Source organism: Procambarus clarkii, chromosome 45 (genome assembly GCF_040958095.1).
Source record: "Procambarus clarkii isolate CNS0578487 chromosome 45, FALCON_Pclarkii_2.0, whole genome shotgun sequence".
NCBI classification, from domain to species: Eukaryota; Metazoa; Arthropoda; class Malacostraca; order Decapoda; family Cambaridae; genus Procambarus; species Procambarus clarkii.
The window spans coordinates 18,880,642-18,903,786 of record NC_091194.1 but is presented as its reverse complement, the minus strand read 5'-3'; the positions used below and the strand labels follow the sequence as shown (position 1 = coordinate 18,903,786).

Below are 23,145 nucleotides of genomic sequence, written 5' to 3'. Positions count from 1 at the left end.
TCAATTGCGCTGTAATTAGCTGTTGTAATTCGTTGGACTGATCAGCTCTGTCTGCGGACAGGGTGATTAAGCACTCGTAGCTAATTAAAGATAATTAGTAATCGCCACTTAGTGAATTCACCAGGTGTTGATGTTGTTGTTTACACGGAGTATTGGAACATTGTGTGTGGTACAGTAGTCTACCCTCGTTAAGGTAATCTTGTCGTAAGACCGGAAGTGAACTGTCAGTTGAGAGACAGTAGGCTTTATCAATACTCGTCTGAATTAAGAGGCTGTTGTATTCAGTAATTAATTGGGAATTACTCACCGAATGCTTGACTTTCAAGTTGATGTAATTAATTGACTTACGAGTTATTGGTGCCATTTAAGTGTCGTTGTGACACGTGTGTATTAACGTAATTGTTTAAATTCAATTAGAGTAACTTTTGTTTGTTGTCCTGAGAGACAAGTGTTAACGTAAGATTGTTTATAAGGGGTTATCATTCTTGGATTAACCGCCTTGTTACTTGGTACCTCGTTGTGGGCAGCGAGCGCCAGTCAAGTTTTTGTGATTATAGTATTGGTCACCGTGAAGCCGTGACAATATTGATTGCAAGCTTGCGTCACCAGTGGGCACCACTTTGTTCAGTTAGTGTCAATGTTCAGTCAGCGACGACGGGATAAGGAGACCGTGGGTCCATCAGGCTGTTGATTAGCTGTTCTTTAATGTGCCACTGGAGTGACAGTAAAGTAACGTAAATTGAATGTGTAGTAGTTTTAGTTCTTGTTTTTGTGAATAAATTGTTTTGTTATAGAAACGGTCGTTTACGTCAAACCTTCCAATATTATTGTCCCACATTTCATGTTCTGCAACGCTTTGCCTGCTTATGTTCATATTAAGTCTGTATCTAAAGCTCGAGTCCATTGCACAGCACCACACTTCTATAAATAAGAGGTGAGAATCCGTCGGCTACCCTTTATTAGTTTGTTAACTAGAAGGAGCCAGCGACCTAAGTGACAGGTGTTACCCGAGTGGTTTCGCCTGGCGGTTTGCTCCCACGGTCCTATGATCTTAGGCTTTAAGATTAAATATCTGCCACTGGCAGCTCTTGCTGTTTAAGGTCTGCCTCTCTTGCGAGGTAGTTACGATTAACGTAACATCCATAGGACTCAATTTCTTTGATAACCTGTCAAGAAAATAAAAATCTCACACCTGAATTGCTTTCTGTTCTAACTGCCTTTCTTCAGTTTGATATGAGTGTTTCAACTTCCGCTCGATTTCTTCAATGTCCCTATTTAAATTATTCCTTCTTTGACGGGAAATTCGTGTCTGCATAAGCATTTCCGTTATTTTTTTCCTTCATTTATAGTGTCATCTGCGTTCTCTTTCTACGTTGGATCTGTTTCTGGCTTTCCTCAAAGGAACATGTTTCAGACAGACTTGGTACGCTTCCAAAGTCAGTTTTTCTATTCCTTCTGTAGGACTTGTATTACTTAGAACAGTTTCCCATGGAATGTTTGTAAGTTCCATATTTATTTTCTCCCAGTCTATCCTTTTATTATTAAAATTGAATTTACTGAATAACCCCTCTCGCTTCGTCAACGTTTTAGGTCTATTCTGAGTATTGGTGGTCGTTTTCACTTGAATGAGCTTGTGATCTGAGTATGTGGTACTGTCTCCACTCGATCATCCGGATTATATGGGAAGGACCCCCAGCCGGATTATCACATTTTTTGGATAATGGTACTTTTTCACCTACAAGTCCAAAATGACCATTTCCAACTATTTTTATACAGTACTACAAACAACATAATTTGAATTGCCTTGCCACATATAATTATTAAATATTCAACTAGAAACCTCAACTTACCTTGTTGGTGTTCGTCTTCTTGATTGATGCCACACATCTTAAAGTTAAGAATTCTTAAAAATTTACGTAACCTATACTAACACAACACTAAAATTAACACTTAAAATTACTGTACGGTTCATTATGCAAAGTTAGTTTTGACTGCCAGCTGCTGAAGCCTCACTGGTTGAAGGCGTTTGGGTTGCCTGTGAGGCCTCACTTGTTGAAGGTGCTTGCTTGCGCCTCACTTGTTGAAGCACTTGCATGCCCTCACTTGTTGCAGCGCTTGCATGCCCTCACTTGTTGAAGGCGCTTGGCATGCCTGTGATGCCTCACTTGTTGAAGGCGCTTGGCTTGCCTGTGAAGCCTCACTTGTTGAAGGCATTTGGCTTGCCTGTGACGTCTCACTTGTTGAAGGCAAGTGAGGCTTGCCTGTGGCGCCTCACTTGTTGAAGGCGCTTGGCTTGCCTGTGGCGCCTCACTTGCTGAAGGCGCTTGGCTTGCCTGTGGCGCCTCACTTGTTGAAAGTGTTTGGCTGCCTGTGACTCCTCACTGGTTGAACAACACGTAACTTGTCTTTAATTGCTAGGACAACCTTCTTCCTCTTAACACCTCCAGAATGATTTATGCTGCTACCAGACATAGTCTTGGCCAAAAATGTTTAAAGTTACTATGAAAATAAAAGTTATTTAAAAAATATTTCACTAATGGCGCAGCACTGTGACGCGGCACTGGTTGAGGTGTATAATAGTAACTTGCCTTTAATTGTTAGGACAACCTTCTTCCTCTTAACACCTCCAGAACGATTGATGCTGCTACCAGACATAGTCTTGGCCAAAAATGTTCAAAGTTACTATGAAAATAAAAGTTATTTAAAAAAATATTTCACTAATGGCGCAGCACTGTGTATAACACGAGGGGACAGACGCACATGGGTTGACCAGTGTTGGACGGATCCACTTGGGGTGGGGCAGTTATAGCACGTTACGTAGGCCGCAAGGAGGAAAAAAATATTTTTTAAGGAAACTTCAGCCTGTGCACATTGCTTTTAGGAAACTTATTTATTTGTTGTTACATAATTACTAGTACTTATTTCATTTGTTTTTGGCTATGATTAATTGTTCTAAAATTGTAATTCCTGTACCCAGGTGGTCCCTCCCGACGCTCCTCTCCTACCCTCCCGACACCACCCACCCACCCCACCCCCTCCTCCACCATGCTTCTAGAGCCACAGACGGGATTAATACGGTATGACCGAATTTTCATCCGGCCAAACCAGCTTTTATCCGGTTTCTGTGGCCATTTTGGCCGGATATTGTGATAACTTTATCCGATCACGATTTTGGCTGTATAAGGGCATTTTCCGGATGTTTGAATCCCGGATAATTGCCGGGTTACGGTATCTGATATCATAATGTCCCTGATAATGTCTTCATTGTTTGTAAAGACTATATGTAGAATATTTTCATTTCTCGTTGGCTCCGATATCTGCTGGTTGAGTAAAAATTTGTCACAGAATCTAAGTAGTTTTCTAATCTGTGGTTGGTTAGGTCCCGATAGATTTCCTGGTACAGGCATACCTCAGTTTAAGAGTTTAATTGGTTCCTGGAGACGCCTCGTATTCCGAAAACTCGCATTCCGAAGCTAATTTCCCCATAAGAAATAAAGGGAAATGAATTAATCCGTTCCTGACTACCCCAAAAACCCCACATCAAACTAAATTTTTATACCTAATTCATCTAAATAAACCTACAAAACTATGTTCAAGTTATTACTTACCTTGCTGTTGAATACTGTAGGCGTATGGAAGATGGTGAGGAGGTGGGAGGAAGAGAGGAGTTACTGTTTGGAAGGGGAGTCCCCTTCCATTATCACATCAGGCAGTGAGGACTTCACTGGTATGCACACTCTGGCACATTTTGCCTGCATACCACTAGGACTTGCTACTAAGAATTTGTCTAATGACACTTGTTTTTCCCTACATTTTAACACTTGTCTGTAGTAAGACATCACATTATCATTTAAAAGGTCAATGCAACGGCCTGCTACAGCTTTATCTGGGTGAGTTTTTTCAACAAAACTTTGCAGTTCTTCCCATACTTCACACATTTTCTTAATCAAGAAGGGACATCCTCTACTGCCTCTACTCACAGCTATTTTCTTAGGTTGAACCTTACCAATGGCTTTCTTGAGACCCATGGCAAGATATATAATGACAACTTTTATGCTCAAATGGCCAAAAAAACGATAAAAAACTGTAAATCCTTGTGAAGAATTCAGGTGGGATAGTCACTGGACACGAGACACTGGTAAACTGAGGCGCGATCGCCATGCCACCATGCGCCAGTCGGTCTGTACACGTATCAACAAACTCGTGTCCCGAGGTAACCCTCGCCTTCCGAGACATATTTTTGGAGTAAATCCTGCTCGTCTTCCGAAAAACTCGCATACAGGGACACTCGCATTCCGAGGTACCACTGTATAATATTATTGTTTACTATTCTCCATCTGAGACGAGGCAAGTTGAAGTCACCTAGGAAGATAATATCAGGTATCGGGTTCTCCAAATTATGAAGGCTATTCTCTATTTTGTTTATCTGTTCTGTGAATTTTTCGGCCGTTGCATCTGGCGGTTTGTATACTGTATTAGAATAATCACTAAGTTTATTTTCTCTTATTTTTAATCCCAGTACCTCTACCACCTCATTTGTAACGTTAAGGAGCTCCGAGCATACAAGGTCTTCCCTAATATACAGACCCACTCCTTCATGTGACCTAATTTTCCTATCACACCTGTATAGGTTATATCCTGGAATCCAGATCTCACTGTCTAAGAATTCCCCTGCATGGGTTTCTGTGAACGCTCAAAATACTGCATTTGACTCTGTGAGGAGGCCATTTATGAACTGTACTTTATTGTTTGTTCTTGTTTTTAGTCCTTGTATGTTGGCAAAGATGAATGAGGTTACTCTATTAGTGATAGTTTGACTGGGAGACTTTTTCTGCAAGCCCTTTATGCGTGGACATACTGAGTTTGTTCTGGCCAGTACTGATTGTTGTAGGGCAGTTGTCTGTCGTAGTTGTAGTTACCTTTCGGTGTGTAATTGTATCTGTAATTCTGGAATGCAAGTGGGTTTGGCATCCAGTTCCATACACTCTCTATGCTCCTCCTTTTGAATTCTCTTTCGGTTTGGTATAAAAAATTTATCGAGTGTCCTCCAAATTCATTATCCTGCTTGTCACTCTTTATGTAGTGTTCTGTGCCTTTCATGTGAAAATATGGGCAGCTGAGGTCATAGCATTTTCTGTCCTCCAGTGAGGTTTGGCACATATCAGGATGAAAAAACCTACATATTGATCCAAATCGACATTCACCTTTCCTAAGCATATTTAAAAAAAATTTGGGATGTTGGTAACTGCATTCTAATCCTTTCTTATTACCAGCATATCTATGTCTGCATATGCCCTTTGCATAAAATTTGCATGTCTGTCCTTCTGGTCTGACTCGCTCTATCGGGAACCGTCGTAGTGTCTGTACGTATCGAGCTGTCAGTGCTGTCTGTTACACTTCCTAGTTTACTGTCATCTGCATCCGGGCCTACTGAGTCAGAGTTTACAACTTCCTAACTTTCTGCTTCAGTTTCATCCCTGACTATAGCCTCCGCCCCTGGTATATTAGAATTATTGTTGTTCCTTTCCCACTCTTTCTGGATGGCTGGTAGGCTTTCAATGAACGATGTTTTCTGTTCATGCGTCATGTTATCTAGAAGGTTTTTTAGGATATTCCAAGCTGGCAGGTCATTTTTTCACACCCAGAGCAAGTGGCCAGCTCTCAGTCCCGTGGTGTTACTCACTCCTATACAAGCCGAATGAAATCTATTCCTACAGATATAACATTCAATTCCCGTTGCCTTCGACTTTAAGGAGTTGTTACAGTGGCTGCAAATTTGTTTGTTTACTCCCATTTTGCCTTGTTTTGTTGTATATATCTATATGTTTTTAATATTATATGTATACCGTATATTTGTAATAATATATGTTTATTTGTTCTACTGTATGGGGAGTACTTATCGCATGGTCGAGGATGAGGGGTCCCAGAGGCTGTACAGTTGACACGTTGTCCCAGGCCGCCGGCTGGATCTGTCAGTTGCCAGTTACTTGAGTTATAACACTGATATTAATTTGTCTGTATTACCATAAGGGATTTTCTGCTTTATTTCCGACTTTCAGTGGTAGTCACTTTCTCTATTACTATTTCTCGATCCACATTCCCTCTATTACACTTGTTGGAAACCAATTTGCTAGTTAGCACACACACACCGTGGGCACACCGGACGTGGGTCTATGGGGTGGGTTCTGGCACCACGAGGTGGACTCCACACGAAATTCACTTGTTATTTCCTTAAAGCACAAAAGTCGGATGGCAATCACTGTGGTATGTTGTTTAATATGTTGAGACGCGTCTGGTGTTTTTGACTCGGGTTTACCATTCCTTGTAAGGTGCGCAGGTGGCTTCATTGTTGGTCTCCCACCTGCGTGCTTCGTCTCAGTGGCAGTATGAGGTTTCCTGGCGGTCCTTCTGGTTTTTCCTATCATTGCGTCGGTGTTCTTCGGTCTCTGATAGGGTTGTTCTCCCCTTTCTCTCTTGGTTGTTTCAGGACCATCATCTTATGCCGAATACTGTCACTTCGTATCGTGCGGTGTTGGCGGAGCCGCTTCAGCTTGCTTTTGGTGTTGATGTTACTTCTGCCCTATTTCGCAAGTTGTCTCGTGTGTTGTTTCACCTCCGGCCTGCTCATGCGTCGCCTGAGTCGTCTTGGTCCTTGGACCACGTGCTCTCGTTTCTCTCTTTGCCTCGGTTTGTTGTGGCCCCTTCCGTTCGGGATTGTTTTTCTAAGGCTCTTTTTTTCCTGTTGGCATTGGCCTCGGGGGGGTTGGGTTGGGGAGCTTCATGCTCTCCTCAGGCGCCGAGGTTTCTGCTCTTTCGGTCCTGGTGGTCGTTTTGTTCGCTTGCAGCTGTCTCCCTCTTTTCTGGCGAAGAATGAGACGGCTGCATTCCGGAGGGGGCTGTGGGTTGTTGATGCTTGGGTGGTCAGGCCGGGGGTGCATCATGTGTTGTGTTCGGTTGCGGCTCGCCCCCGTTATTTGCGCACCATGGCTTCTGTTACCGGGGATGCGCTTTGGGTTGATCCGGTTTCCCTTCTTCCCTGTTTCCGGGCTTGGGTCTCTCAGGTTGTCCGCAGGGTTATTAACACTTTCGCGCTCCCTTGGTTTGGTAAAAAAAAAAGCGGTATGTGCGCGCGGCGTTTTTGCCGCGTAAGCGTAAAAACAAAAATGTGTATACTCTTTTTACTCTACTGACCTTAGTTCTCGAGCTACGTATTTCATTTTGGTACCAACGTGTTCGCAATAAAATTCTCTAGAAGAACATCAGTAAAAAAAGTCACAAAACGTATAGGGATACCAGCACCAAATAAATAACTATGAAGATGACTCGCCGTGAGCACCTAACAGCAACAAAATGTTTTTACTCTTGGGATTGTTATCACCTCCACACTTGTCCTACAGCGCTAATTTTGGTATCAATGGACTCGCAATGAAATTCCCAACACGGTGATATGAATATAAACGTAGAATAATGATTGCGGCCCACCCGCAAGAGTGTGGGAAGTGGTGAAATTGTTACCTGGTATCGGTGACGGGACGACACATGTGCGATACGGCGCTTTGAAAGTTTATACTTATTTCACTCTCCTGACATTATTATTGTATGTACGTCATTCATTTTTGTGTCAATGTGTTCGCAATAGAATGTTCTATGAGCCCGTAGGTAAAAAAGATCAACAAAGCGTAAGATAGAATAGCGCCAAATATAAAACAACGCTGGAACATATCAGTGAGCGTCAAACACACACGAAATGTTTTTACTTTTGTTATGTTTGTCAAGTTTATACTTGTTGCACACAGTTATTTTTGGTTGTACATTGATCGGAATAAAATTCCCTAAACAGACATATGCATATAATACATGATATGGGGGAAGCATTACCAGTATAAACGGCTAAAGTCACCCACCTGCAACCCGTTTGGGACACTCGTGCAGACACACGCTACACCCAAAAAAAAATCTATGAAGGTTCGAGTCTACTTATGGCAGTTTATGTGATAGTGTTCATTCTGGTATCAAAATACAAAATACATTACCAGTATAAACGGATAAAGTCACCCATCTACAACCCGTTTGGGACACACTCTACACCCAAAAAAAAATCTATGAAGGTTCGAGTCTACTTATGGCAGTTTATGTGATACAGTGTTCATTCTGGTATCAAAATACTCGTTTCAGTTTGTAGTTCATGCGATTTTCAGAATCAACTGAATCGCTGGAGGTTCAACATTTGAGTCAGAGTCGTCTGACAAAACCGTCTCGTCAAATGGCAGTGTGCCAGACATCTCGGGTTCTGATTCGGTTGCTGCTTCAGCTTGAGGTGTTGAAGTGAACAAGGGCCGCCTCACACCAGATGGTCCAGGAGTTTGCATGGTGTCAGCATAGGCAGGACCTGTGTCATCATTTATGTCTGGAGCGTGCCGCAAGTGTTGAGATACTGTTGCTGTTTGAGGCAAATCTTCCGGGTCCCAGCACAATAGGGCCCAATTTGCCACCTTGTGGAACTGTAGCAATGTTAGCTTTTTTTGATCAGTTGTGTTGTATTTGTACAAAATAAAGGCATTATGCAAAGCCATTTGCAGGAAATAAAACGTTATCTTTTAGGTCCACTTGTGAGTTTTCCGGGTAAAATGGTAATACCATTTGATCGAAGTGGTCCACACCTTTCATGAACTTATTGTACCATGCAGCCTAGTGGTGAGAAAGAGAGCCTCATGGCGCGCAGTTTGAAACAAACCCAAAGTAAATCGGATTAAAATTGAATTTTATACAAATATTTTAAAAGAGGACATAAATTTATGTCCACCATGCGGGAGCTGGTAGGCGAAACAGGACGCCAGGAGGAGTCCTCATCCGCAGAAAGTGTTAAGTGTAGCCAGCCTGCGGTTTTTACCCGGGCCCACGACTTTCTTAAATTTACTGCTTTGGCTGCCGTCTTTGGCAACATGTCTTGGGTGGACATTCGGGCCCGGGGTTTTGGAGATTGAACAGGGTCCTGGCCGCTCGCTACCTAGTGTATGTTCCTGGGCCTGGTTGGGCCTGTGTTGCTTTGGGTCGGCGGTTGCAGCATATTGTCTCAACTTCACGTTGAGGAGTGAGGACAGACCGTTGCCTGGGTAAGTCCCTGTTTTTCCTTATCTTTGGGTAGTTAACTCCGGGGAGCCGACGAGGCTCCCCCCAGAAAACCAGCGTTGAATGTAATGAAACACCAATTTCTGGGTGAGTCCTGTAGGCTCCCCGGCATCCCTCCCTCCCTCCGGTCGGCGGTGTTTTCGCGTTTTGACATCCAGCCTAAGAACTAATGGTTGGGTCACCGACGGTGGGGTCTGATGCTCCCCTCTTCCCCCTCCCGGGGAGGAAGGGGGGTTGCGCAGACAGCGGCGCGGCGACATGATGAAGTCATGCTTGTTTGCTAATTTTCGTTTTGGGAGTTCTGTCCACCAGTTCGGTCTTCGGTCGCAATAGTTTCCCAGAATAGGGGTTTGTTTTGGGGCGCCTACCTTTCTGCGTGCCAATCCCGGTCAATGGCAGACATAGAATGCTCTCAATCATAAGGTGGGGGGTTCTATAGGCCATTGCTCCTCGTGCCTCTCTGAGGGGGGCCAGGTTCTGGCTCGTGGTCCCCGGTAGGCAAGAACTCCATGCATTGACTGATGCCAGAAAGTTGTACATATCCATTCAGCCTGGATAGCTCCAGGGAGCCTCCGGGACTCGCCCAGAAAATGGCATTTCATTACATTCAACGCTGGTTTTTTTCCCACGAGTGACCACTCGGTAGCTCCCTGGGGTGAACTGGTATCACCAAACATTGGTCTAGCTAACCTGGGCTCCGAGGCCCATCTGTCACCAACCAGGAGCCAGGACCAGAATCTAGCTCACTGTATGAGGGTAGGAGAACACAGGATCAGAGATCAACCAGAAAATAGGGAAAGCCAAGCAGAAAGCATATATTTGTGCAAAAAAAAAAAAAAAAAAAAAAAAAAAAGCAACTGCTTGAAAGAAATTAGGCACCCCTAGGTAAACAATCATTGCCTCAGGATAAGTACCCTGGCTGTGATGCACCTGTCCATCACGAGTTGGCAGCCCAGGATACGTAAGGTCTCGGCCAGCCTGATCCTGGTTTCCGGTAAGTCTGGTGGATTTCCACGTGGCTTTCATGGACCAGTTCAGGGAGCTACAGAGGGGTCTGCCAGAAAAATCATTTCGTAACATTTGATGCTAGAGGTTTGTTGCAAATTACATTAACGTAAAGGTTGGCAGTAAAGGTTACTTTTCTTAATCGTTTCTATGGCAGTCAAAGAAAGGTATTGAATGCTTTTTATTTTCCTGATATTTTGAACCAGTTTGACACAATAATTTTTATTTAAACAATATTCTGTACATTTGAAATATGTTACAGTGGAGTGTTAAATGGTACACAAAATATACATTATATAATGCCACTGTTATTCATGACAAATATAATTGGTCATCTACCTCCTCCAGCAAGGAAGTGGGAAACCAGTGTTACATTTCCTTGCAGGTTTGTCAGATAAAAAATCCTGTAGTATTATGATGTCTTCTGTCTGAAGTCTATTAAAATGATCCATTTTATACATTAATTTTCTCATGCAGGTGTCATTTTGAGCCCCCTTGACTGCTAAATACTATACAAGATTTTCCCCCTAATAATGGACTAAATCTATAAATGCTAAGTTCTTTTTAGAATATTATTTTGAAGAAAAAAGTACAGGTATTGGTACGTTTGGTAACTTAACCCCTGCACTGCACACTTGGTTTCGGCAAAAACTTCTTGGGGCAATTGTCAAGGACATATTCTTGTTGTTTACATAAATATTCAGGTAAATTTAATGTAAAAATGTTTCCAAACTCAACTATTTTCATTTAAAAACACAGAGTAATGAAAACATTAAAAACATTAAAATATAGCCTAATTAAAAAAAAATAGCACAACTCTCAGAGCGCCTAAAGGCGTTTTGCACAGTACAGGGGTTAAGGCTAATTCTTACCATGAATGATAGTCAAAATCTTTGAAGTATAGCAGCACAATGTATGGGTTGTTTGTAGCCTAGGCTCAAGGGCTTCAAAGTGGAATATGCTCCATCCTGATTTGTCCAAAACTATATGACCTGCAGAGAGCCAAGTATGTTGGGGTGAACTAAATTTCCTTCCCTATTATAAAGTTATATTCTCTCTGAATTTTATAATTTTTTAATTTGAATGATTTCAGTTTTAAAATTAATACAAAATATACATTATATTTTCAGGAAGCTGGTATATAGCCTCTGGGTATTTACAAGATTTGACAACTCTTCTTCAACTCTTTGATGATTCTGAGAATTGGAGATTTAAGGATTTTGCTGTGTGCTGGCAGACACTGAAGTTTTCCCTAATATACAGGTAGTGTCTACATTTTAAACACTGTTAGTAAAATGGGATTTGAATCCAGGCCCCTTAGCTATGAGCTGAGGATGTAAACCATTGGCTACAGGATCCTCCCTTGTGACAATTGATCAAACTGTCTCACCACATGGGGTTGAGAGACACCACATGACTCCTACAAGCCAGACTGGAAATTGTAAGAAAAGGCAATTATTGTTTTGCTAACTACTGATAGAACTATTACTTGACAGCCACCAGGTGGCAGTCAGGTCGTCGTTACAGAGGCAGTGGAGCTTCATTCCCATCTCTGCAGAAGGCGATTCAGTTAAATTGACGGGTTATTCATTCAACTTGGTTCCTTGCTCTTTCTTGCTCCTTGTTCTTTCAGATGCCTCATGTTTTCTGACAGGTAAGTGTAAGTGTCCACTATCGGAAGGAGACCTTGAGCTGCATTTTCTGTGGGAGCCCCTTCGGCTCCCTGAGTTAATGTGTGATATATTAGAGCAAGGCATCAGTCTATGGAGTTCAGCCTACTGGGACCACGAGCCAGAACCTGGCCCCCCTCAGAAAGGTTTCAGGAAGCAATGGCCCTGGAACTCCCCCTCCCCCCCTGTGATTGGGATTTTTCCTTATCTGCCATCGACCAGGGTTTGGCACCCAGAAAGGTAGGAGTAACAAACCCCACATGGTAAGAAAAGTACACTGAAAAACCAAAAAGAGAGTCAGAACTCCCTCCAATCCCAAGGAAACAAGCAAACGTCACACTCCACTGCCATGCCACTCATCCGTGCAGCCTTCCCCTCCCCGCAGCGGCTACCCAGCACTCTAGTTTGTTAGCTAATGTGGTCCAGGGCGGATGTCTTCTCTGGCCTCAATTTCCAAAGGCGGGGTTTTGCCTTCGTGGCAACCTCTGCAGTGTTGTGTGTGGTGGCCAGGTGTCCTCATCTGTATGGGGCTGCAAGCACTTAGGGGCATCCTTCCCTAGGCGCCCTGTTAGTACTGCCCTTGCGTGTTAGGTTTCCCTTCCCTGGTGTGTTCAGAACGCCATTTCCATAGGGGTTTTTGCTGCTCGGCATTTATCCTGCCCTTGGGGGCCTTCTGGGGTTTCATGGCCCCTTGTTTGGCCTTGGCTAGGGAGTGGAATCGTGCTGGTTGGGGCGTCAAGGTGTTGTGCATCCTGCCTACCTACGTGGCGGCCAGTTCCTGTTTCCTCTGGGGACGTTGTACTTTTTTATTTTCTTGTCTGGTGGGGGTCTGCCTTGTGTGTCTATAGTTCCACTTCTAATATTTTGGTGGCCCTCTGCTAGGCTCCTGTGATTGTACACTATGCAGGGGTTTTAGTGTTTTGATCTCCCCGTTGTTAGTTTGAGTCTTAACCGGTTAGCAACACCTTGCCCGGGCTTCCCATAGCAGTCATCCTACGGGCTCTGGAAAACCCTGTCAGGGCTCGGTGGACCTATGGATGCGTCTTCAAAATTCCAGCCCACCTCATGTGGGTTTGAAGGTTGCTGTGTGCTCTTGTCTCAGGGTGACAGTCACCTCTTTTGCCTCCATCATGCTGCCTGTTGGGTCAACGACACCTTTGACCCAGAGTCTTGCGAGTCATGTTCTCTGCTTATTCTCCAGTATTATTCTGATGACATTGCGGTTAGGAACCTAGCATCCATGTTGCATGCTAGGTTCAGGTTGCTGCAACGCGCTAGGTTGGTTTCCCACTCGAATGCCCTGCGGCTGCTCCACTTTGGCTATAGGGACCCGGACCTGGGTTAGAGGTTTGTTGCAAATCATTTCTTTCATTTCATTTGTTTCTTAATCATTTCTATGGCAATCAAAGATAGTTATTGAATGCTTTTTATTTTCCTGATATTTTGAACCAATTTGACACAATAATTTTTATTTAAACAATATTCTGTACATTTGAAATATGTTACAGTGGAGTGTAACTGGGGAGCGTTAGTCGCTTCAACTTTGGTTCAGTCCACGCTCTTTGGTCCTTCCCCTGTTATTCACCTTGCTCCCCCTCCCCCTGCATCCTGCACCCAAATGTCTGAGGGTTGCGAAGTCTAGTCAGGGTTTGGTTGGTAATGAGACTGGCAGCTTTGGGGGCTGCCCCATTCAGGTTGGGGACAAGGGCATTCGAGCTGGTTCCTCCTACCGAGGCTTCTGGGTCCCACCAGCAGACCCCCTTCTTTTCAGCCTTTCACTTGGATTCTGCCTTTTCTTCAGCGGTGGAGGGCATGGAGGACGGCTCTGCTCCGGGTCCTGACTTGCGGGATCCCGGGGCTGGGGAGGAGTTAACCTGGGGGACTTGGGCCTCCTTTGACCCCGCTTGGGTGTTAGTGCCCTCTTCGCGGGGCTTGTTGTTGTACGGGGAGGGGTTTCTTACCCCACTTCTCTGTCTGATTATGATTTGGGGTCCTTGCTCCCCTGGTTCGGTTGCGAGCTCCCTTGGGTTCCTCGCCCCCCCTCCCCCCATCCTTCCGCTGGTTTTTTGCCTCTTGTATCTGCCCTTGGGAAGGTTTGGGAGGCTCTTGCTGCATACCTCCTGCAAGACCCGGATTCTGTCCTCATAATAAATCTGTCCTTATTTGAGTTTGGTTCTTACCCGTATTGGGTGCATTTGGAGGTTCAAAAGTCTTCTTGGCTGGTAGACTTCGTATTCTTTTTGTTGGGGGCATCGCATGGGTTCTGTCGGACCCGCACACTTGAGTGGCGAGAAACTTCTACCGTTCTGCAAGTTTACCACCTAAAGTTTGAGCACCTTATTGGTTGATTGCTCGCCCCTGTGCTCTCTCGGGATGTTGGCCTTGTGAAGCTGCACATGCAGGTTCTCCTACCCTTTTGGCTTCCTTGGTTGCTGAGAATTTATGTGCCCGTTGGCATTTGGCTTTGGTCTTGCGAAGACTACCAAAATAGAATGTAATTCTATTTTGGAATGGATTCCAACCATTTTGATTCCAAATGGTTGGAATCAAAATTTGACTTTTCTAGTTTCTTATTAAAATCAAAAGAAAAATAATTTTTTAGTTGTCAAATATAATGGGCTGGGGGAGTAATTTATTTATTTTCTCTTTGTTTTCAGGGAGAAAACATGGTGTACGGTCCTTAAATTGTAGAATGACAGGAGTAGATACCTAGAGAGGTGACCTGTAGCACATTTGTTATTGCGATCTGCTCACAACCAATCGGGACCCCGAGTTCAGTTCCTGGGTATGGTGAAACGTTTGGGCATTTTTCTTTGCACCTGAGGCCTCTGTTCACCTAGCATTAGAAAATGTACCCAGGAGTTAAAGCAACTGTTGTGGGTTGCATCCTGGGAGAGGTCAGTTGTTGGTCAACAGAGAGAGGAAGTGGGGGGGGAAATAACTCGATAAGCCTAACAGGCTTTCTGTTCCAAACATTGGTAAAATCTTTATGGGTAAAAATAACATTATTGAATGCCATTGCCACGGTGACCCAAGCACTGAATGCCATCCACTACAAATGGGTATATTACTGTACGTATCTCCAAATGAATTTGAAAAGCCCCCAAAACATGCCGATACACCACTCCTTTCACACTTTCAAAGCGTTATATGACAAAGAGTGCTGGGAAGACGGGACACCACGAGCGTAGCTCTCATCCTGTAACTACACTTAGGTAATTACTACCGGCAATATGAGATCAGTGCTCGAACAAACCACTGCACATAGTGTGGTGGTTGTTGGTGTATGGCCAGGGCAATGAATCGGCCACCCTCCGGGACAGGTGGTTGGCTACATGTTGGGGCAGAGTGTTAGCCACAGTTGGAACATATACAGTACAGTATATATGTCATATTCATAAAGCTGATTACATTGAATTTTAAAGTTATGACAGGTTTGGACAATAAACACAGTCTGGTAACTAGATTTATATTTGGTATGGCAGTGTCTTGACAACGCACCATAAAGCGTTACCTGTAGAGTGCAGGTGGTAGATATGGCGACTGGTGGTGGCTGTAACCAAGTGCATGTGGTTGTACAGCTAGGTGAGGCAGATAAGAAATGTTGCTTTTGGCTGAGCTGTGTTAAGAATGCTGGTGATGCTGTAGTTCATAGGCCTTATATTCCCATCCACTTGACTTGGTTTAGATCAAGGCTGTTCATTAACACTATCGGTAACTTTGGACCGGACTCGCGTCCATTATTTTTCTCCCGAGTCCTAACTTTGGACCGGACTTGCGTCCACTACAAAAAATATTTGTATAAAATTCATTTTTTATCCAATCGACCTCGGGATAGTATCAAAATAAGTGCCTTTAGAATGCGCACAATTTGATACCAAAATGAAAGATGTAACATGAAACTTGATGTCCGAACACTTATATAATTATAAATAGGCTTTTGGTCAAAATTTTAAAATATTTGTTAAAATTCTATTTATTATGCTATTATGTTGGGAGTAGTTTTAAAATGTGCGCCTTTACGTCGCGAACAATTTGATACCAAAATGAAAGACGTAACACGAAAATTGATGTTATCAAACTGAACGAGTATACACATTAGGTTGCAGTGTACGAATTGGTGCTCGTTCACGGGTAACTTTAGGATTTTCTGCGGGGAGGCACTCCAAACTTTTGTACATTATATTCATACACATCTGTAGAGAATTTAATTGCGAACACAATGATATCAAAACGAGCAACGTAGGACGAGAATTAAGGTGAGAAAAATGGAACGAGTATGCACATTTTACTGATTTTGTGCGCTCACGGGTAACTTTTGCAGACTTTAGGCTTTGCTGTTGGGAGTCACGCCAGGCTTTTGTACATTATATTTATACACACCTGTAGGGAATTTAATTGCGAACACAATGATACCAAAATGAGCGACGTAGCATGAGAATTAAGGTGAGACAGCTGAAACGAGAATACACATTTAGGTGTCACCGCTCGCTCGCCCGCACGCTCGGTGCATGACCCCTAAGTTGACCTCGCACCTGTCCGGTGACCGATAGTGTTAATTGGTTGATGGGAGGCTGCTCGATTCTGGGGAATGTAGGGACGTTTGAAGTTTAGTGGTACCTTCGTTTACGAATTTAATCCCAAGCAGTTCGTAAACCAAAAATTTGTAAACGGAAACAAATTTTCCCATAAGAAATTATGTAAATTGAATGTTCATCCATTCACTCACACCCAAAAATATTATCTTAAAAATACATTTTATACAAAATACTACTCAAATGTACTGCAATATATCATTCTTTTATTGAGGACTCGTGTTGGCGTATGGAAGACGGTAAGGAGGGGGGGGGGGGAGGGGAGATGTTAGTGTTTAAAGGGGAGTCCTCTTCCATTATAACTTCAGGCAGCGATGACATTTCTGGGGTACTCTCTCTCCCTCATTTTACAGACATACCACTAGGACCTGGTTATGGCTCACTGCTTGTTTGTCTCGCTAAGAACCTGTCTACAGACACTTGTTTTTCCTTACGTTTTAACACTCGTCTGTAGTGAGACATCACATAGTCATTAAAAAGGTTAATGTAACGGCCTACTGCAGCTTATATGGGTCGTTTCAGCAAAACTTGCAGTTCTTCTCATACTGCACACATTTTCTTAATGAGGAAGGGATGTCCTCTAATCACAACTATTTTCTTAGGTTGAACTTTACCACAGATTATTTTGGGGACCCATGGCATGATATATATTACTTACTTTTCTGGGGGAGAGCCCCTTCGGCTTCCCCGAGCTTATCCAGGCTGCTATGCTAATGTCAGACTTTGGCATCAGTCATGTGTATGGAGTTCTGTGGGGCCTACCAGGGACCACGAGCCAGAATCTGGCCCCCTCAGAGATGCATGGGGAGCAATGGCCTATAGAAACCCCCGTGTGGTTGGAAGCATTCTATGTCTGCCATTGACCGGGTCAGGCACCCAGAAAGGTAAGCATCTCAAAACAAACCCCTATTCTGGTGAAAATTACTGCCAAAAGCCGCACAAGTGGATAGAACTCCCCAAAAAGAAACGGGCAAACAAGAATGACATCGCACATCGCCTCGCTGCTGTCTGCGCAGCTTCCTCCTCCCCGGGAGAGGGAAGGGGAAGCCCCAGACCCCCACCCGGCTATCCACCCTTCAGTTCTGAGGCTGGATGTCAAAACACACGAAAAACCGCCGTCTGGGGGGAAGGGAGGGATGCCCGGAAGCCTCCAGGTCTTACCCAGAAAATGGCGTTTCATTACATTCAACGCTGGTTTTCTGGGGGAAGCCCCTTCGGTTCCCCGGAGTTAACTACCCACAGAGGAAAAGTAAAGGGACTTACCCGGGAGGAGGTCGCCGCTCACTCCTCAACCCAAAGCCGAGACAACTGGCTGCAAACGCTGACCCAAAGCGACACAGGCCCAAGTTGGCCCAGGAAAATCCACGAGAAAACGAGCAGCCAGGACCCTGTTCGACCGCCAAAATTTCCGCGCCTAAATGTCATCCCAGGACATGTTGCCAAAAACGGCAGCAAGAGCATCGAACTTGGAAACTTCATAGGCACGGGGATAGACCGCAGGCCGGCCAGCTTTAACAACCCTGCATATGACCTGGGAGACCCACACCGGTAAACAGGGAAGAAGGGAAACTGGATCAACCCAAAGAGCGTAACCAGTAACCGGTGATGTATTAACAGTTGAGAGGCGGGCCAAAAGGGCACAGCTCAACCCCCACAAGCACAACTAGGTGAATACATTGCCTGTGGTCCACATCCTTGACTCACAATTTAGGATCCCGGGTTCATTTCCTGAGTGGGACAGAAATGTTTTAGCATATAGTACTGTATTTCCTTTCGCTTGATACGCTGTTCATTTAGTAGTACAGTACTGTAAATAGGTACCTGAGAGTTAGGCAACTCTTTTGGGTTGTATCCTAGAGAAGTACAGGCTTCCTGTCCCTGACATCAGGATTTATCAAAATTATTGTACCAATAGCTTGGTTCTTAAAGTACTTGTTCACACATTCAATATTCACATATTCAAAAGGGAATACACATTTGATCTATCACAGACTGCTCTAGTTTTGTTAATCTGGTAATGGGTATCTTTCTCATTTTTTGTATTAAGTAATTTTTAATATACAGTGATGTGGTAATGCACAGTATATTGTTCTGTAAATAGTAGAATATTTTCTGAGCAACTGTATGTTGGTCACTTCGTCCAACCACTTGGGGTGGACAGTAGGGCGACGGTCTCACTTCATGCAGGTCGGCGTTCAATCCTCAACCGTCCAAGTGGTTGGGCACTATTCCTTCCCTCCGTCCCATCCCTAATCCTTAATCCAATTCCTTCCATGTGCTATATAGATGTAATGGCTTGGTGCTTTCCCCCTGAAAATTCCCTTCCCTAACCTGCGGCTTTCATTACCCGTACAACACGACCACATTAGGCATTGGATGACTTCTGTACTCACCGGGAACAAGGACCTTTTCAACATTTATTTTTATCCCTTCAACAGGGCATGGTGTTCGTGAAGATCAGAGACCAGTCACATGACTAATGCAGACCAGTCACATGACTAATGCAAAAAAAAAAAAAAAAAAAAAAAAAAAAAAAAAAAAAAAAACACGGTTATAATACAGAAATGTTAGAAAACCCCCTCATGCTCTCCAGAATATGTTTTTGGATCACTGGGATTGTGCCCCTGGTAATACATCCTGTAACAGCCAGTATGTGCGCTGGAAGAAGCTACTAGGGCAGAATACCCCAGGAAGGGGCATTCTCTTATTCTCATCTATCTACCTTTTAAATTTTTGTCTGCAAACATTTGTATAAAAATGCAAATTAAACGATAGAATTTGGGTTACAATTATCTCTTAAACTAATTTCATTTCTAGGGGAGCCCCTTCGGCTCCCCGGAGCTTACTAGGCTGTTATGCTAATGTCAGACTTTGGCATCAGTCATGTGTATGGAGTTCTGTGGGCCTACTGGAGACCATGAGCCAGAACCTGGCCCCCTCAGAGAAGCAAGGGGAGCAATGGCCTATAGAAACCTCCCATGTGGTTGGAAGCATTCTGTGTCTGCCACTGACCGGGTCAGACACTCAGAAAGGTAAACATCCCAAAACAAATTCCTATTCTGGTGAAAATATTGCTACCAAAAGCCAAACAAGTGGATAGAACTCTCCTAAAAGAAACGAGCAAACGAGCATGATGTCACATGTCGCTGCGCCGCTGTCTGTGCAACACCCCCCTCCTGGAAGGGGTAAGGGGGAGCCCCAGACCCCCTACGGCGGCTATCCACCCGTCAGTTCTTTGGCTGATGCTAGAGGCTAAGGTCGTGTGCTCTAGCTCCAGTGATAATTTCAGCACTATGCTTCGAGTGTGGTGCATGCGCCTAGGTTTCCTTCCCCTAGGTGCCCTGTAAGTACTGCCCTTGGAGCTAGAGGTTACCTTTCACAAGTTTTTTGGGTCCTGCTTCAGTTGGGCCGTTTTACTGCTCAGTTTTTCGGCCGCCGTTTGGGTACTTGGGTGTTTTGTCTCCCTTGTTTACCTTAGGGTAAGAGGCAGTTTTGCATTGGTGGGGCGCAGGGTACTGCGCAGCTTGTTTTCGCCACTTACAGCGGCCAGCTCTGTTCCTTTTGGGTACGCTGTCCTCTTGTGGGGTTTTCTTTTTCTTTTTGCCTTGTGGGGTGATCTGCCCTGCTTCTTGCCACCTGTGCTTGGCCTATTACAGTGCTTCTCTAGCGGTGCCCCCTGCTAGATCCCCGTGAGTGTACACGTCCCTGGGGTTCAGGTTTAGTGTGTTTGCTTGGTAGTTTTCGGTGTCTTTTAGCAGTACCCTGCCTTGGGTTACCTGGGCGTGAGTCTAGTTAAGTGCTCAGGGCCCTGGGAAACTCCTAGGGGACGCGTGGGTCTGATGGATGTGACCCCGGAGTCCCCCTCCGCTTCGTGTGAGTTTGAGGGTTGTTCAGTCCTCTTGTCTCAAGGTGATCCTCACTGTTTTTGCCTCCATCACGCTGCCTGTTGGTTCGGTGACACTTTCGACCCTGAGTCCTGTGAGTTCTGCTACTTACTAGTGACTCAATTTACCCAGTCTAGTGATGATCAGATGAGGGTTCAGACGGTGCAGGCATTGCATGCGTGTTTTAGGTTGTTGTAACGCGCTCGGTTGGTTGCTCACCCGGATGCCCTGAGGCTGCCCCGTTTTGCTGATAGGGACCCGGACTTAGGGGTGGGGGTCGCTTCGACCTTGGGTTAGTCTGCCCACCCTCATCCTTTCCCTTCTCTGGTTCGTTCTGGTCCCCCTTCCCCCCTGCTTCTAGCCCAGAAGTGTCTGAGGGTTTCTGAGCCGGAGCAGGGTTTCGATGGTCTTAAAGCTCGGGCAGTCTCGGCGGATGCCCCTTCCTGTGTGGCGACGGAGGCATTCAAGTCTCGTCTCCCTACCGAAGTCACTGGGTGTGACCAGTGGGCCCCCCTTTGTTCCGCTTACTCGGCTGCGCCGGCTTTGTCTTCTGACGCCGGCACTTTGGGAGATGACTCGGGCCCCGGGTCCTGCGGAGGAGGATCCCAGGGCAGGAGAGGGGCTGACTTGGGGGCCTTGGGCCCCATTGGACCCCATCTGGGGTTTTCTACCCTCTGAGCGGGGCTTGTTTGCCCCTGCCCTTCCCTGGGATGTGGGCGTGGTGCAGTGCCATGTACAGGTTCCCTCCCTCTCGACTGCGCAGGTTACTGAGGACATGCGCGCCCGTGGCCTTTTGGCCTTGCGTTTCCTTTCCCTCCTGGAGCTGTCTTTGGACTGGCTTAAGGAGGATGTAGAGGCGCTCGGGGCCGTCCTTGGGGGTCCGGTGCCTTGGGCTCGGCGGCCCGTTTGTAGGGTGCCTTGTTGAAGCTGTTTGCACCGATCCTGCAGGATGCAGTTTCCTTCTTCTATGCTTCCCGGCTCGGGTGTTGGCAGGCTGTGCTTGCCTCCTCCCTGGAATCGGCCTGGGCCCTGGCTCTTAGGATGACTTCTCCTTTTTGTCCTCTGCTTTTTGAGGATTCTGCCATGGCACAGTATATTCAGACTGCTTCGGCTACTTGTCGGCCTATGTCTGACCTGTTGGTTCTCTGGGGGTCCAAGGGGGGGATGGTCGTGCCAGGGCTTGGGGTTCCTTTCGTTGTGGTAGGTCACAGTTGTCAGCTTCGGGTTTGGTCCCGCCTTTGGTCCTGCCTTTATCTGGTCGGCGTGGTAGTCACTCTGTGCAAGGTTCTGGGTCTCGTAAGGGGCGCCGGCTTTTTTGCGGTTGGCCCCATTGACAGGGCGATTGGGGGGAGGCTTGCGCTGTTTGCTCATGCTTGGTCCCACGATTTGTGTGCGTTTTGGGTAGTTTCTCTCGGCCTGCGGTGCCCCTCCTCCTTTGGGAGGTTCGGGGCTGGCGGGGGCAGGCCTCTTCCCCTACGCTCTGTCGAGTCATCTTGGAGTGGGTTTGCTTGGGCGTGGTCGAATCAACAACGTCCCTCAGATGGGTTTCCCGTCTAATCCCAGTACTGAAACGGGACTGTGCAGATCTGCGGTTCATTCTGGACTTCTCCCGTCTGAACCCCTGGGTTCATTGCCCCTCCTTTCAGATTATTACGCTGTCCCAGGTTCGACTCCTGTTGAAGCCAGGCGCCTGGATGGTGTCCCTGGACCTCCGGGACGCTTATTGGCACATCCCGATTCATCTGGGGTTCAGGGACTGGCTCAGGTTTGTTGTGGGGCGTCAGGGTTACCGCTTTCGTTGTCTCCCATTCGGGTTGAACTTGGCACGTCACGTGTTTACATGCCTTACGCGGGTCGTAGTGGCCCGTCTGCGTCTCTTAGGTGTTCGGGTGTTGGCCTACCTCGATGACTGGCTGGTTTTGGCTCCCATCTGGTCCAGTTGTCTGCTAGCCAGGGATTTGGTTCTTTCCCAGCTTGCCAGGTTCGGGTTCTTGGTGGTCTGGAGGAAGTCCCATCTGGTTCTCTCCCAGGTTCGGACATGAATGGGTCTTGTGTGGGACTCTCAGACCGCTTCCTTGTCTCTCCCTCCGGAGTCTCTCCTGCGGCTGTGGTCCTGCTTGCGCCTATTCCTTGGGGGCTCCCGGGTCACCCGACGGTTGTTCGAGGGTCTGTGTGGGAGCCTGAACTTCGCGATGATGGTCTACCCGCCGGGTCGGGTTTGGCTTCGTTGACTGTTCTGGTTCCTTCGGGGACGTCCCTTCCGCGTCTCTCGCGATCGCTGGGTTCGGACCCCCGGGGGCCATGCGTCCGCTGCTGCTGCGTCGCCGGCTTCCTCTTCGTTTTTTTTTAGTTCAGTGCTTTGGCGCCTACCCGAGCCCTCACTCGATGTGTTCACAGACGCATCGTCTCTCAGCTGGGGCTTTGTGACCAGTGCTCACCAGGCCAGCCTGGGACAGTGGGGTTTGTCCTTCCGTCGAGCCCACAGCACAGTGTGGGAGTTCACGGCGGTCTGGTTTGCTCATCAGAGGCTTCGGGTCGCCCACGGATCGACGCTCCGGCTCCATTCGGACTGCTCCCTGGTGGTTCATTGTCTGATCCATGGGGGTTCGATGCGGTCCTTGGCTCTTTGGCGCTGGTCTCTTCGGGTGACTCGTCATCTGAGTTCTCGGGGTTTGGCTCTCCTGGCAGTTCACATGTAGAATAGAACCAGTGAAGAACAGAGGTGCCATAGGCACAATCAGAGAACACTGTATAAACATAAGAGGTCCGCGGTTGTTCAACGTCCTCCCAGCAATCATAAGAAATATTGCCGGAACAACCGTGGACATATTCAAGAGGAAACTAGATTTATTCCTCCAAGGA

At 46.0% G+C, this 23,145-nt stretch overlaps 1 protein-coding gene across 5 annotated transcripts in view; it reads left to right on the top strand.

The window, feature by feature from the left end:
* Pbp45 (proximal sequence element A Pbp45) overlaps nt 1-23,145 on the top strand; it is a 98,778-nt gene that overhangs the window by 12,725 nt on the left and 62,908 nt on the right. For all 5 annotated transcript variants that reach the window (XM_069301489.1, XM_069301486.1, XM_069301488.1 and 2 more), the window contains exon 3: nt 11,265-11,397. In XM_069301489.1, the coding sequence (XP_069157590.1) occupies nt 11,265-11,397 (133 nt within the window). The remainder of the gene's footprint in view (nt 1-11,264; nt 11,398-23,145) is intronic.